The 13,959-nt window shown below is 39.5% G+C and overlaps 1 protein-coding gene across 4 annotated transcripts in view; it reads left to right on the top strand.

Moving 5' to 3' along the window:
- Spin1 (spindlin 1) overlaps positions 1-13,959 on the top strand; it is a 68,581-nt gene that overhangs the window by 44,075 nt on the left and 10,547 nt on the right. For all 4 annotated transcript variants that reach the window (XM_070033352.1, XM_070033355.1, XM_070033354.1 and 1 more), the window contains 2 exons: positions 927-975; positions 9,301-9,554. In XM_070033352.1, coding sequence (XP_069889453.1) covers positions 927-975; positions 9,301-9,554 — 303 coding nt within the window. The remainder of the gene's footprint in view (positions 1-926; positions 976-9,300; positions 9,555-13,959) is intronic.

The following is a 13,959-nucleotide window of genomic DNA, read 5'->3' as shown; positions in this document are numbered from 1 at the left end:
GAACTCTTTATGTGAAGATCTGTGTTTAGCTAAAGACCGAGTCTCCCCCTCCAGATTACTGAATCAGTAATACATTTCCCCTCACCCCCATTACTGAAGCTTCTCTTCTGAGAAGGCCTCTCCTGTGCTATCTATCCTCTGTTCCATATTTCCAGTCACCATTTCCCCCTAATTGCAGTCTGGTTCTCCATTTGACAAAGCCAGTGCTCCTTCATATACCATCACCCAAATATTGGTCTCAGGAGTGACTTCAGTGTTAGGCCCCCTTGCTTGCTTTTCTGCTCCCAGTTCCTATAATGTTCATTGCCTGACACCCCAGCGTGGAAGCCAGATGCTTATACATTTTGCTTGTTTTCTACTTGTTTATGAAAAGGGAGTTCTGAAGTTCCAGGTTCATAGCAAAAATTCTCCATTCTTATAGCTTTGTTTATGCAGCTTTTGTTATGTATAAGCACAGAGAATGTGTGTATACATGTGTGCATGTGCAGTTCAAACACTGGAACTTGAACTCATGGCCTTTGTGCTGTCCCTGAGCTTTTTTTGCTTAAGGCTAACATTCTGTCACTTTGAGCCACAATGCCACTTTTCTGGTGGTTGATTGGGGACAAGAGTCTCACAGCCTTTCCTGCGTGGGCTAGCTTTGAACTGTGATCATCACAGCTCAGCCTCCTGAGTAGCTAGGATTACAGGCATAAGCCACCTGCACCTAGCTTGGTTTTGCGTTTTAATGGCTGATTTGGGAGTGAAGTATTGACTGCCATTTTGTCTGCCCAGACTAGCTCCTTTTGTAAAAGTTAAATTAAATAATTGCTTAAACCTGTTGGTTTATTTACAAACTGATGTAACAGTTTTGCAGAAGTTAAAATTTCCCCAAGATCTGAGGTATTCTCTCTGCTTTGCACTGACTGTAGCATACTTTCTTGCAGGCCATGCTGGAGTATCCGCAAACATGATGAAGAAGAGGACATCCCACAAGTAAGTAATTTGGAAACTTGTTTCATTTTTAACTCTCTCTATTCCAGTCAATTTCACCCCTTCTGTCACACTTCATGCCCCTGGGAAACACATTTTTAGACAGCTGTGACCCTAGTTAACTAGCACACTTAAGTACCCCTTTAAAAAGCAGATTCCCAGCTCACTTTAGCCCAATGCCTGGTAACAGTGGTCATGTTCCCATCTTGTTTCCTCTGTTTGGTCTGGCTGAACTGGGCCTGATCTGCCTTTCATCTTTTGAAACCTTTAAGAATAATGGTCTGGTCGGGTGCCAATGGCTCACGCCTGCAGTCGTAGCTACTCAGGAGAGCTGAGGATCGCTGTTCAAAGCCAGACCGGGCAGGAAAGTCTGTGAGACTCTTATCTCCAATAAACACTAGAAAACCAGAAGTGGCGCTGTGGTAGAGTGCTTGCCTTGAGCTGAAGAGCTGAGTGATAGCTCCCAGGCCCAGAGTTCAAGCCCCATGACCGATCAAAAAAAAGATTAATGGTCTGCTCCCATTTCTGTGGAGTAACCTAGCTGTAGGAAATAGCAGTGGTCTGAGAGTTGGCACATGAACCTCTCCCATGTCTCTGTCAAATCTGATCTGTCTAGATGCAGGGTTTTTCTCCTGGTCTATATCTGTGATTTACAGGAGGGAGCTTCTTTTGTACAGAAACTGGGTTTTATGCTAGAGGGATGCCTAGCATGCAGCAGTGTCTACTTTCTCTAAATTAGCCATTTAGGGAACACCTGCTATATTAAAATGTGATTAAGTAGCCTTTCTTTGTTTTGCATTGCTGATGGTCTCAGTGTATAATCTATGGTGGTATCAAATTTATAGTCCCTTAGCCACTCACATGCTGGGAGTATAGGTGTCCATCCCCACATCCAGAAGTGACAGGTATGTTCTCAGTGCTATAATCTGTAGGTGTCCAGGTACCAAAGCTCTGCTGTTCACTGGTGGCTGTGCTCCTCCACCTTGGAAATACCATGCTACAAACATTGTATAGCAGTTACTTCCAAATTACTCATGCTGAACGTTTGTGCCTTTACTGCATTCTAGTGACCTCAAGTGTGTGACATGTAAGCAAGAATTCATAATATGCAGTTTAAGAAATGACCTAGAGAAGAGAAAATTGAAGGTTAGATGAGTATATTCTTGTTTCTCTGATTATTGCTTATGTATTAAATTTCCTTTTCATTGTTGCCTTTATGGTTTTTCCATATCCAGTGATAATGCCAGTTAATGTGATAGCTGTATTTAATACCATCTCACTACCATAAATGGTAGGCCACTTTTTGCCAAAAACAGAAGACAGAAATATGTCACAAATTTTAGGCATTGGCAGGGAATCAAGACCAAACAGTACATTGAAAATAGATTTTGCCACTGAAAAGGTTTTGAGAATGTTAATGTGCATTGTTTTTGACCATTTTTACTTATTTTTAAATATATTACTAAAAGATTATTTACTTCGGATGAATTTTATATAATAATCACTAGAGGCAAGAATATTGGTAATCTATACAACTAAGAACAGTATGTGACTTATTTGGACTGGCTCATGGTAGAACTGTGACTGTTGAAGAGTATTTTGCATATGGTGCCTTTAAGCATTGGCTACTGAAATATAAAATACTTAAATGCTGGTTAGGAAGAGTGAGTCTGGGTAAAGGAAGAAAGGCTTTTTTTCTTTTTTTGACAAAATATAACAGATATTTACTGGAGTAGAGTACTTAAGTGTCTCCTACAGTTTCAGTTTACCTTGTTTGGTACATGAACACTGAAGTTAGTGTTTGATCTGTTATTGCTGTCCACCCAGAGTGTGACCCATGGATCAGCAGCAGCAGCAGCTTGAGATGAATGGACATGGAAATAAGTGGCTGTGTGTTGTTATTTTTTTCCCTTTTGTATTCATTTTGATAAACAAAAACCGTCAATTTAAAATACAGATTAATCAGCTGGGTGCTGTTGGCTTATGCCTATAATCCTAGCTACTCAGGAGAATGAGATCTGAGGATTATGGTTCAAAGGCAGCTTGGACAGAAAAGTCTGTGAGACTACTATCTACAGTTAACCACCAGAAAACTGGAAGTGGTGCTGTGGCTCAAAGTAGAATGCTAGCCTTGAGCAAAAGAGCTCAGGGACAGGACCCAGGCCATGAGCTCAAGCCCCACGAGTGATACCCCCCCCCAAAAAAAAATATATGCACACACATACATTTCTCTACTTGGAATGTTCTTGAAGTAAATGGTTCAGAAAAGACTAACAGTCTTTCCTTAGTAATTTGACATATTTCTAACACTTTGTCTTGTGTTCCTATTCATATGTTCAATTCATATGGAAAAGCTTTAATTTTTATTTTTCCTGATTTCAAAATTCTAATTAGCAATTTGAGAGTAAAATATTTTAACATGTTTATTCAGTATTTGATCTTTTGCTTTTCAGCTTATATCATTCCATTTATATAAAATAAAATGTTCAGATTCAGCAAACCTATCTGTACAGAAAGTTAGTGGATGCCTAAGTCCAAGGGAGAAGTGGGTAATGGCTTTTAGGAAAAGAGCTTGTTTGCAAATAATAAAAATGTTCTAAATTTAGGATGTAATGATGGTATCACAGTTCTGCGACTATACTGAAAATGATAGATTTGTACGTGTGCACACGTGTATGTGCACACATGCGCAGCACTGACACTCACTAGGGCTTGAACTCAGGGCCTCACTTTCTGGTTTGGCTTTTTCCTTTTTCTTTTTAAATTGTTTTTGTAAAGGTGATGTACCAGAGGGATTACAGTTACATAAGTGAGGTAATATGTAACTCCTTCCCTTGCTTTCTCTCAGTCTTGCCCTTCCAGGAGCGTTTCCCCACCCCCATCCAAGTTGTATAGTTCATTTTCAGTGTGATACAAATGTATCAATGCTACATTTGTTTCCCCTTTGTTTCACCATTTCTGTGTTGTCCCCCTTACTCCAAAACATCTACAAGTAAACACTCTGGATGGCAAGACACACACACACACACACACACACACACACACACACACACACACACACGAGATAAATCACACAGGACTCCAGACATTGACACAGTGAGATCAAAGGAGGACATTCCCAGGAGAGGACCACCAAGATCAATTCACATGGCTGTGTCACTCACAACTGGTGCTCTACCACTTAAGCCATGTCTCTAATTCCAGCTTTGTTTTTTCAGTATTTAATCTTTACCATGGAAGATCTTACATATATATTTATATGTATATATATAAAAGTGAAGTAGTATATAAATCTAGCATCACTTACCCAGATTTAATAATTAACATTTTAGGCTTAGGGTATAGCTTGGTGCTAGGGTATTTGCCTACTTTGAACAAGGCCCTAAGTCTGATCATCAGCACTACAAAATGGATGAACAAATAAATGAAAATGGCATATTGTCAGATATGAGACGTTTTTAATAAGCTGCATGTTACTTAAGGAAGTTCTAACTCTGTCTTTAATTAGATGCAGGTTGGAAGAACTTTATTGTGTCTGTCTGTCCTTCCATTAGTCTTTTATCAGTGCAGCTGAGGAGGTGTGAACTCAGAGCCTTGTACTTGCTGGATAGGAGTTTATCATTTGAATCTTATTACCAGTGCCTTTAAGTCTTCTTTTATTATTAACAACTTGTGTTTCTCTGTCCTTTCCCCCTCTCCCCCCCCCCCCCCCCCCCCCGCCCTCAGTCCTGGGTCTAGAAGTCAGGGCCTGGGCACTTTCCCTGAGCTTCTTTTGCTAGCACTCCACCACTTGAACCATAGCACCACTTCTGGCTTTTCTGTTTATGTGTTACTGAGGAATGGAACCCAGGGCTTCATGCATGCTAGGCAAGCACTCTACCACTAAGTCATATTCCCAGCCCTCTTATGTTATTAATATTGAAAATGGTCTGATCTTTTTTTGTGTTTCTTCTTTAAACACTCTTGCTTGTAATGTTGGCCGCTTGTTCATTCAAGTTCAATAATCAGAAAGCTTGATTCCTGATTATAATAAATAGGCAATTTTAAATTATTTATTTATTTATTTTAGTGCTGGTTCTGGGGCTTGAACTCAGGGCCTGAGTGCTGTCCCTGAGCTTTTATGCTTAGGACTAGTGCTAGTGCTTGAGCCTAAACTCCCACTACCAGCCTTTTGGTAGTTAATTGAAGATAAGACTTTACTGCCTATATGCTGGCTTTGAACCACAATCCTTAGATCTCAACTCTTGAGTAGCTAAGATTACAGGTGTGAGCCACCAATGCCTGATTTAATTAATATTTATTTTTACCACCAGCATTTGTTGGTAGAAAACCTGTAAGTTGTTCATTAAGTGAATTGGACAGAAATAATATCTCTCTTAAATATGTGAGTTCTTTTGGGAATAAGGAGATGGCATTCTAAAAGTAATCTAAAAGCAATTAAAAAGAGAGAGAGAAAAAGAAAAAAAAGAGGCATATAGGAATTGGGACAAGCATGATGGTTCATGCCTATAATTCCAGAATCATGGGTTGAGGCCAGCCAGGGCACAAAGTAATGTAGGAGAATGTGATTAGAGGCATCTACCAAACATCAAGAAGAACTGTAGGTGATTCCTATTTACAGAAGAATATTGCCCATGTGGTAGAAGGGATGTGAAATTGAACTAGAAATTCTGCTAACTTTATAGTGGTTATGTTGAATTTCAAAGTGATCAAAATTTCATGGATCTAGATCTATTTCATTTCTCCAGTGAACAAAATAGGAGAGAGAGGGATAGGAGAAGTAGGAGAAGGAAGAAGGGAGGACTCATAGAAAGGAACTGGCTCACATATGTAGTTGTTAGCAAATCTGGAATCTAGAGGGCAGGCCAGCAGAAAGAACTGATATGGCAGCATTCTTCGTCCCTAAGACTGCAACACTGGTAGTGTGCAAGTTTAAATAATATAGCTTTAAAAAAACCTTCACAAGCTACGCACTGGTGGCTCATGCCTATAATCCTAGCTATGCAGGAGGCTGAGGATCATGTTTCAAAGACAGCCCGGGCAGGAAAGTCCGTGAGACTCTTTATCTCCAGTTAACCACTCAAAAACTGGAAGTGGCACTGTGACTCTAGTGGTAGAGCGCTTGAAGAGCTCAGGGATGGCACCCAGGCCTAGAGTTCACGCTCCATGACCAATCAAAGAAAAAAGAAAAACTTCACAGTCATATCTATACTGGTATATGACCATGTACTTGGGTACTGTGACAAAGCCATGTTGGCACATAAATTAACCACATTGATGAGCCTGTTGTATTTGTGAAAATACAGTAGATAGTACATGTGATGGATGGTACATGTGATGGAATCCTTTCCTCCGTATGCTAGGAACCTACCTTGGCCCTTGCTCTTAGTGTGAAGAGTGCCTCATCCTCTAAGGGAGTCACTTGGACTGAAGCCTTACAATCAGAAGATGTGGAATTGATTGACTCTTGGGAGGGAGCAAAGTATTTCTCAGAAGAGTTCCCATGTTCCAGAAAGGCCAATTGGATCTCATTGCATATTTCCTAGCAATTTTGAAAATGTCTAGAAATCCACTTTCTTTAAGATCTGAGTGTCACTGGTTATTAGGCACAGACTTGATAATGTTTAAATTTCAGATTGCAATCTGTGCATTTGCTGGTGATTGAATGCAGAGCCTTCTTGATGTGTTTCAGGTTGTTGTACATAGCTTTTGTACTGGGAACAGTATTGAATTTGCTCTTCTTTCTCTCTAATGTGAACTTAGGCACTTTGGTTTCAAGCTTTGAAGGGAGTCAGACTGCTTATTGTATTTTACTTTTTCTTGTATTTTGAGAGGAAAATGAAAATTTATAGTCAGAACAGATGACAGTTGCTCACTGATTGAGAGGGTTTGCTCAGATAAGTAGATCTGACCTACTTATCTACTCTGGAATTTTGTGAGGAAATGAGCAGCAGTTTGAAAAAAATTGCAGATGAACCTTGCTGAGAAAAAAGGTAGGTCATGAAAGCAAAATTTGTCCATATGTCTTGATATCGTTTTACCACCGTATGCACAAAAATGCCTGTATAAAAAGGTAAAGTGTACCAAAATCTAGGTACAGAGGTCCTGTTCAAACCTGTACATGGTGCCATTCTCAGAGATCTATACACACACACATAAGTTATAATGGCATGAAAGGCTGTATGTGCCACTGTAATAGTTTCATAGTCTCCTCCTGTTGCTGTGTCTGGGTCTCCATGGAAAACTGCATATGTTCTGTGAGCAATTCCTCTAAGAAATGAAGCCACATGTTAGCAAGTGGGCTCTGCTGGCTCTTGCCTTATTTTCTTTACCACATGTGATACATGTAGAAAGTATGTGTTAATTGTCTGTATTATTATTGGTAAGATTCCTTTCCTGGTCAACAGTAGGCTACTAGTGTAGTTAAATGTCTAAAAATTTCCAGATGCCAATGGCTCATGGTTTGAAGACAGCCCAGGCAGGAAAGACCGTGAAGACTCTTACCTCCAATAAACTACTCAGAAAAAGTCAGAAGTGGTGCTGTGGTTCAAGTGGTAGAGGGATAGCATCCACACCCGGAGTTCAAGCCCCAGGACTGGCGGAAAAAAAAAAGTAGAGGATTTGTTGCTTTTTTGTTGTTCTTTTGAGACAGAGTTCAAGCCCCAGGACTGGCAAAAAAAAAAAAAAAGTAGAGGATTTGTTGCTTTTTTGTTGTTCTTTTGAGACAGAGTTCAAGCCCCAGGACTGGCAAAAAAAAAAAAAAAAGTAGAGGATTTGTTGCTTTTTTGTTGTTCTTTTGAGACTGCCTTTGCTGTAGCGCAGGCTGGCCTGATACTTGGAGTCCTTCTTCCTCTTCCTAAATTCTGGGTTTACAGGAGTGAGCCACCATGTTGTGCTAAGTGGGGATTTTTGACTGAACGTAAGGGTTAGTGCTCTTAACTGTCTCTGCCTTGTTCAAGAGCCAGCTGTGTTCCTTTTTTTCTGTCTTGTCCCCAACATTTATTCTGTAATTAAGTACATCCATTCCTCCTGCCAGTCTTGTGCTGAGACATCTCCAAGTCATTTGGTTATTTGAAGCCCACAGAGGTACAGCTTCATCAGGCAATGTTTATGAGAGGAGGATTCTTTACATTCTCATGTTTATAACTGCTCTGTCTTTGAAGGGCAGCACACAGTTCTTAAAAACCCATTGTGTACCACTAGCATTGTGTGCTGCTGTCAAAACCCAGGGTTCTTTACCTTACACATGATTTAGTCATTTTGCCTGGATGCCCAAAATTATTATTTTCATTAAAATCCATCAATTAGGAGATCTCTTAGTATCAGCCATTTTGTGTGATTTCCCAGAAGGGTATATTTGTTCTAGTGTTTGATTTTAGGAAAGTTCTCTAGAAATATGTTTTTAGTATGCTTCTAGGTCATTAGTTTAGGTTACAGCACGTCTATGGATGTTTTATAGATGTTTCTGTCACCATAATCATTTTGCCCTGTTTCTCTCTTCTTTCAACTGTCTGTCTGTTTCCCTTGTGAACTCCTATGGTTTAATTTCCATGTACATCTTCTAGTTTAGTCTTCATGTCTCAAGCACTTTTTCCAAATTACTGGATTCTTTCTTTATACCTTCTCTAATTTTTCTTACATTATGTTATAGTTAGCTGTCACATTGTCCCATTCTTGAGCTTTTCTGTTTCTCATCTCTCTCTAGCATATATTTTATATCTATCTATATTTATATTCGTCTCTGGATACATATATATACATATATATATAGTATATAATGTGTATTTAAACAGAATCATTGAGAGATGGATGGCTGTGATGATTTATTATGTGTAGTTGACCTGTAGTGTGGAGTGAGAGAAAGCCTATGGTCTGTGATCTGTTTGCTAGAGGGAAGCTGATGATGTAGTAGTGCAGTCTGGCTGCCCAGGCTAAAAAACCAGGGGAGCTGCTGATGTAACTCCCAGCCCAGGATCCACAGGAAACAAGCCATTTTACTCATTTGGTTCTGGACGAGGCCTCGCTCATGAGGGTCCACTCAGATCTCTGGATGCAGGAATGTGGTAAATAGGAGGGTTTTAGTTTGCTTTATTTTTCCTTGAGACTGGGTCTCAGCAGGCTGATCTAGAACTCCCAATCTTCCTGCCTTAGCTTCCTGAGTGTTGGAGTTCCAGGTACTACTAAACACCTAGCTTTCTAATAGGAACTTGCACCTGCCTTGATGTTGTCTGTAATGAGAGCATACCAGTCTGTGCTAGTGTTGGATCTTAAGTATGAATACTTGTGAGATAACACCTTATGTGTGTGTGTGTGTGTATGTGAATACAGAAAACATCGGAGCAGTGTGGGGCCCAGCAAGCCTGTGTCCCAGCCCCGGCGGAACATCGTAGGCTGCAGGATCCAGCATGGGTGGAGAGAGGGCAACGGCCCTGTCACCCAGTGGAAGGGGACTGTCCTGGACCAGGTGCCTGTGAATCCTTCTTTGTATCTTATAAAGTATGATGGATTTGACTGTGTTTATGGACTAGAACTTAATAAAGATGAAAGAGTTTCTGCACTTGAAGTCCTCCCTGACAGAGTTGGTAAGTTGTTTTGGTTTTTTGTTATGTTTTTTTTATTTATAACTATTTGCCCATTATTGTTTTGAAAGTGGTCATTGAAATGCATGTTTTTGGATTATTCTTTGACAATATTTTTACTTCTGTTTGACTTAAGCACTCTTGATGAGCATTTAAATCAGTCATCTAAAACCACAAATAAATCTATAATGTTCTGAAACCACAGCCCAAAGAATTTGAAGAATATGTTTATATAACATATTCGCCAAGAAGCTTACAGTCTGCTTTGTTCATTGTTACCTAAGGCTCCAGTAGATAAGATTATCATTATCAGTCCTGTGATGTCATCATGTACAGTAAAAAGGGAACTCTTACAGCATGACTTTTAAATCTTTGTGTGGGGTGCATTTTTATTTTGTATTACATATCTGATTATTATACTTTCTACTTTCATAAGGGTGTTTATTTTTAAATGTTTTATTATTACAGTGTTGCTCTTGTTCTTAAGATTCTGAGTTATGCTTTTTAGAATTGTCTCTTAAAGGTTCATTTTATTTAAAAAATAAAACTTCATTAGATCTAGAGTTTTAGGATCAAATTGCAAAGGAAGAACCTAATCCCCCTTTTTGGTTTTTCTTCATAATGTGCCATTGTGTTCTTAGTATAAGAGTTTCCCCCAACAAATTAATAAATCTTTACTATAGCAGCAAATTCTTATACTACCTCGTGGGTGTGCACCCTATATTTCTTCTTGATCTTAAAATCAATCCGATTCCCATGTTTGTAATTTGTTAACATATTCAAGAATCTTGCCTGCAGAACTTAAAGAATATTATTAAAAAACTTGTATCAATTATTTATGCTAAATAATTGTCATGCAATGTTTTACACCAGATTTTAGTCTATACCTATTTTTGGTTAAGACTTCTAGGTCACTTGAACTTTGTCAGGTATTGGTCAGTTACCAGTGGTTAACTGTCCTTTTGTAATTATGGGACAGATAAAAAGCATACTGGTATCTCTGGTGTTTGGGTCCAGGTTAGGTAGCGCTGCTTGTAGCTCCAGGCTACTGCAAATCAGTTCTGTACCGTGTGCCTTATTTAGAGAATAGTCATTTGCTTCTAATTTAAAATTACTATTCACTGAAACTAGAATCTAAAGTTTTTGCCCTTTATATTGTAGATAGGAAGAAAACTTGAGATGGTACATTAGACTATACTTACAGTTGTGTTTTCCTCTACTTAAAGGTGGTAAAAAGTCAGCTGAAAGGGACATAGTGAAAGGACAATGGCTCCCACTGCAGTGACTTCTCTGTCCCTAAGGGCCTTAGCCCTGGGGGATCCCAGAAGCCAGTCCAAAAGTGTGAAAGGCCATGTTGTTTTCATAGTGTTGAGATGGGATCTACCCTCTTACCTCATGCTTTCATAGGTTCAGTGAAGCTTTCCACTACCCATTTGCAACCACTCAGCAAAACCTGATGCCAACAAACCATACCTTGGTAAAAGCCATTCTAAGGGCAGGGGAAACACTGACATTTCTTTTTTTTTTTTTTTTTTTAAGTTCGGTCGTGGGGCCTGAACTCTGGGCCTGGGCGCTGTCCCTCAGCTCTTCAGCTCAAGGCTGGCGCTCTACCACTTGAGCCACAGCGCCACTTCCGGCTTTTTTCTTTTTGCTTATATGGTGCTGAGGAAACAAACCCAGGGCCTCTGGCATGCAAAGCAAGGGCTTTACCACTGAGCCACCTTCCCAGCCCACACTGACAGTTCTTATACCTTAGAGTCAAAGACATAAAACCTTTCCCTTCTCCTTTTCATCTGAGGTTTCTAAACAGAGGTTCTACCACTTGAGCAATGCTTCTACCTCTTTCTGCTTTTTTTTTTTTTTTAATAGGATACTCCTTTGGACGTGTACATGGACTGATTTTCCTGTTTATACTTCCCACGTAGCTGAGATAACAAGTGTGTGTCCCTGTGCCCAACTTTTTTTTTTTTTGGTCGGTTGTGGGACTTGAACTCTGGGCCTGGGCGCTGTCCCTCAGCTCTTCAGCTCAAGGCGAGCACTCTACTACTTGAGCTACAGCGCCACTTCCGGTTTTCTGGTGGTTTATTGGAGATAGGAGTCTCACGGTCTTTCCTGCCCGGGCTGGCTTTGAACCACGATCCTCAGATCTCAGCCTCCTGAGTAGCTAGGATTACAGGCGTGAGCCACCAGCGCCCGGCTTCCCAACTTTTTTTTTTTTTTAATTTTATTTTATTTTATTTGAGAACATACTGTACAGAGGGGCTACAATTACATGGGCAGGATAATGCATACATTTCTTACCAAGCATTGCAGCCTCCTCCTTTGTTTACCCTTCACCTCCCTTCCCAGCCTCCCCGCTCCCCCCACCCAATTATAGCCCCCTCCCCACCCCACACCGACATTGTAAAGTTGGTTTTGACATGACATTTTGTACTTCTCATTGTTGCAACAGGTCCACCTGAATCCTTAAACGACTTGTTTGTCCCCATCTCCTCCACATGTTATACTGACATCAAATATAGTGAAAGCGGGGGATACACTGTGGGGGAGGGACATACAAAGCAACAAAGAAATAATCTTATAAATGCGTTAGAAACACATGCATGAAAGAAACGAAAACATTAAAATACACATTTAAGGGTTCATTTTCCTAACATCACATTATCTGATTCCCAACTTTTTTTATTGGTTGAAATGAGGTCTCACAAGCATTTTGCCTAGGCTATCCTTAAACTGTGATCTTCCTTAATCTCCATCTCCCTCAGCAGCTCCCCTAGAGATAATAAGCATGTGCAACCATGACCTGCACATTTTAACCATTTGAAAATAAGTGTACAGTTGAGGAGCATTGGTATGCTCAGTTGTTGTAAAATACATCTCCAGAACTTTAGCACTCCGCAAGTCTGAAACTGTTGCCTTTAAACAGCTCCCCGTTCTCTCCTCTGGCATTTACTATTCTCCTTTCTGTCTCTGAATTTGGCTATTATGAGTACCTTATAAATGGTATCATACAGGAGTTCTGCAACTAGCTTATTTCATTGAGAATAATATAGTTGGGCTTCATCCATGTAGGAGCATGTAACAGGATTTCCTTCCTTTTTAAGGCTAAAAATAATACTGAAGTATATGTATATACCTCATTTTGTTTATCCATTCACCCCTCTGATGGGCTTCTACTTCTTGGTAGTTTGTAAAATGATGCAGTGTAAAAGGAATAGTATTGCTTTGAGCACAAGTTTACAAATAGTTTTTGAAATCCTTCTTTCAGTTGAGTATCTATCCAGAGATAAGATTGCTTGGTCTTCCAATAAGTCTGATTTGGCGCTTGTAAATGGAACTGCCATACTGTTTGCTTCAAGGTTGCCCAATTTGTAATCCCATCAGTGTATACATGGGTTCCATGCTCAGCTTGCACTTGCTTTTTTTATGGCCATGCTAATAGGTGTGGGGTAGTATCCAGCTCATTGTGGTTTTGATTTGCAATTAATATTGAGCCTCTCTTAATTTGCTTGTTAGCAATTTGCCATGTTTAGAGAAATGTTTCTTAAAAGTCTTTGATGATTTTTAAAATCAGGTTTCTTGTTATCATTGTTGAGTTACTAGAATTCTTTGCATATTCTGAAAGCAATTTTTTTTTCTTTAATGTAACAGCACAGGTTTATTGGAAATTATTCAGATTCTATGTTCAACTGTTGACTTTTGAAGAAGAATATGTAGAATTACCTTAAAGGCCATTTAGAGTATTTTCAACAGTGTTATCTTTGTGAGGCTGGATTTTATACATAAGCTTAAAGACTAGATCTTAACAGGCTGATAGAATCAGGCTTCTCTTTTTTGGCTGTTGTTAAAAGTTATTTTCATTTAAAGCTTACTGTGTAGGTGTTTTATATAAATTTCTGTTTAATAGGGTACACATAAACACTTAGCTTTTTTAGACTCTAAGTTATGATTAAGAATGTGAAGGAGTCCTGAAATCTGACATAAAGTAGTGTTTTAGTGTCGTAGAGGGGAATTCCTTGTCATCTCTGATGGTTACACAAAGTAAGCATAGACCATTGTACCCGGCTGATTAAACTGGAGTCCATTTGTTTAGAAAAATCTCATTTTTGTTCTTTTGATTAGTTTTAACAGAGATTGATGTGCAATGAGAGAGAAAAATGTTTATTTAAAATTTGAGGACTGGCTGAGTGCTGGTGGTTCATGCCTGTCATCCTACTCAAGAGGCTCAGATCTGAGGATCGTGGTTCAAAGGCAGCCTAGGCAGGAAAGTCCATGAGACGCTTTTATTTCCAATAAACCACTCAAAAATTAAAAAAAAAAAAAAAAAGTCACTGTGGCTCAAAGTGGTAGAGTGCTAGCCTTGAACAAAGTTGCTCAGGGACATAGTTAAAGCCCCATGACTGACAAA

This window comes from Dipodomys merriami, unplaced genomic scaffold (assembly GCF_024711535.1).
Source record: "Dipodomys merriami isolate MVZ:Mamm:240054 unplaced genomic scaffold, mDipMer1.0.p SCAF_22, whole genome shotgun sequence".
In the NCBI taxonomy this organism is placed as follows: domain Eukaryota; kingdom Metazoa; phylum Chordata; class Mammalia; order Rodentia; family Heteromyidae; genus Dipodomys; species Dipodomys merriami.
Note: the sequence above shows the minus strand (reverse complement) of the source record. Positions and strands in the feature narration are given on the sequence as shown.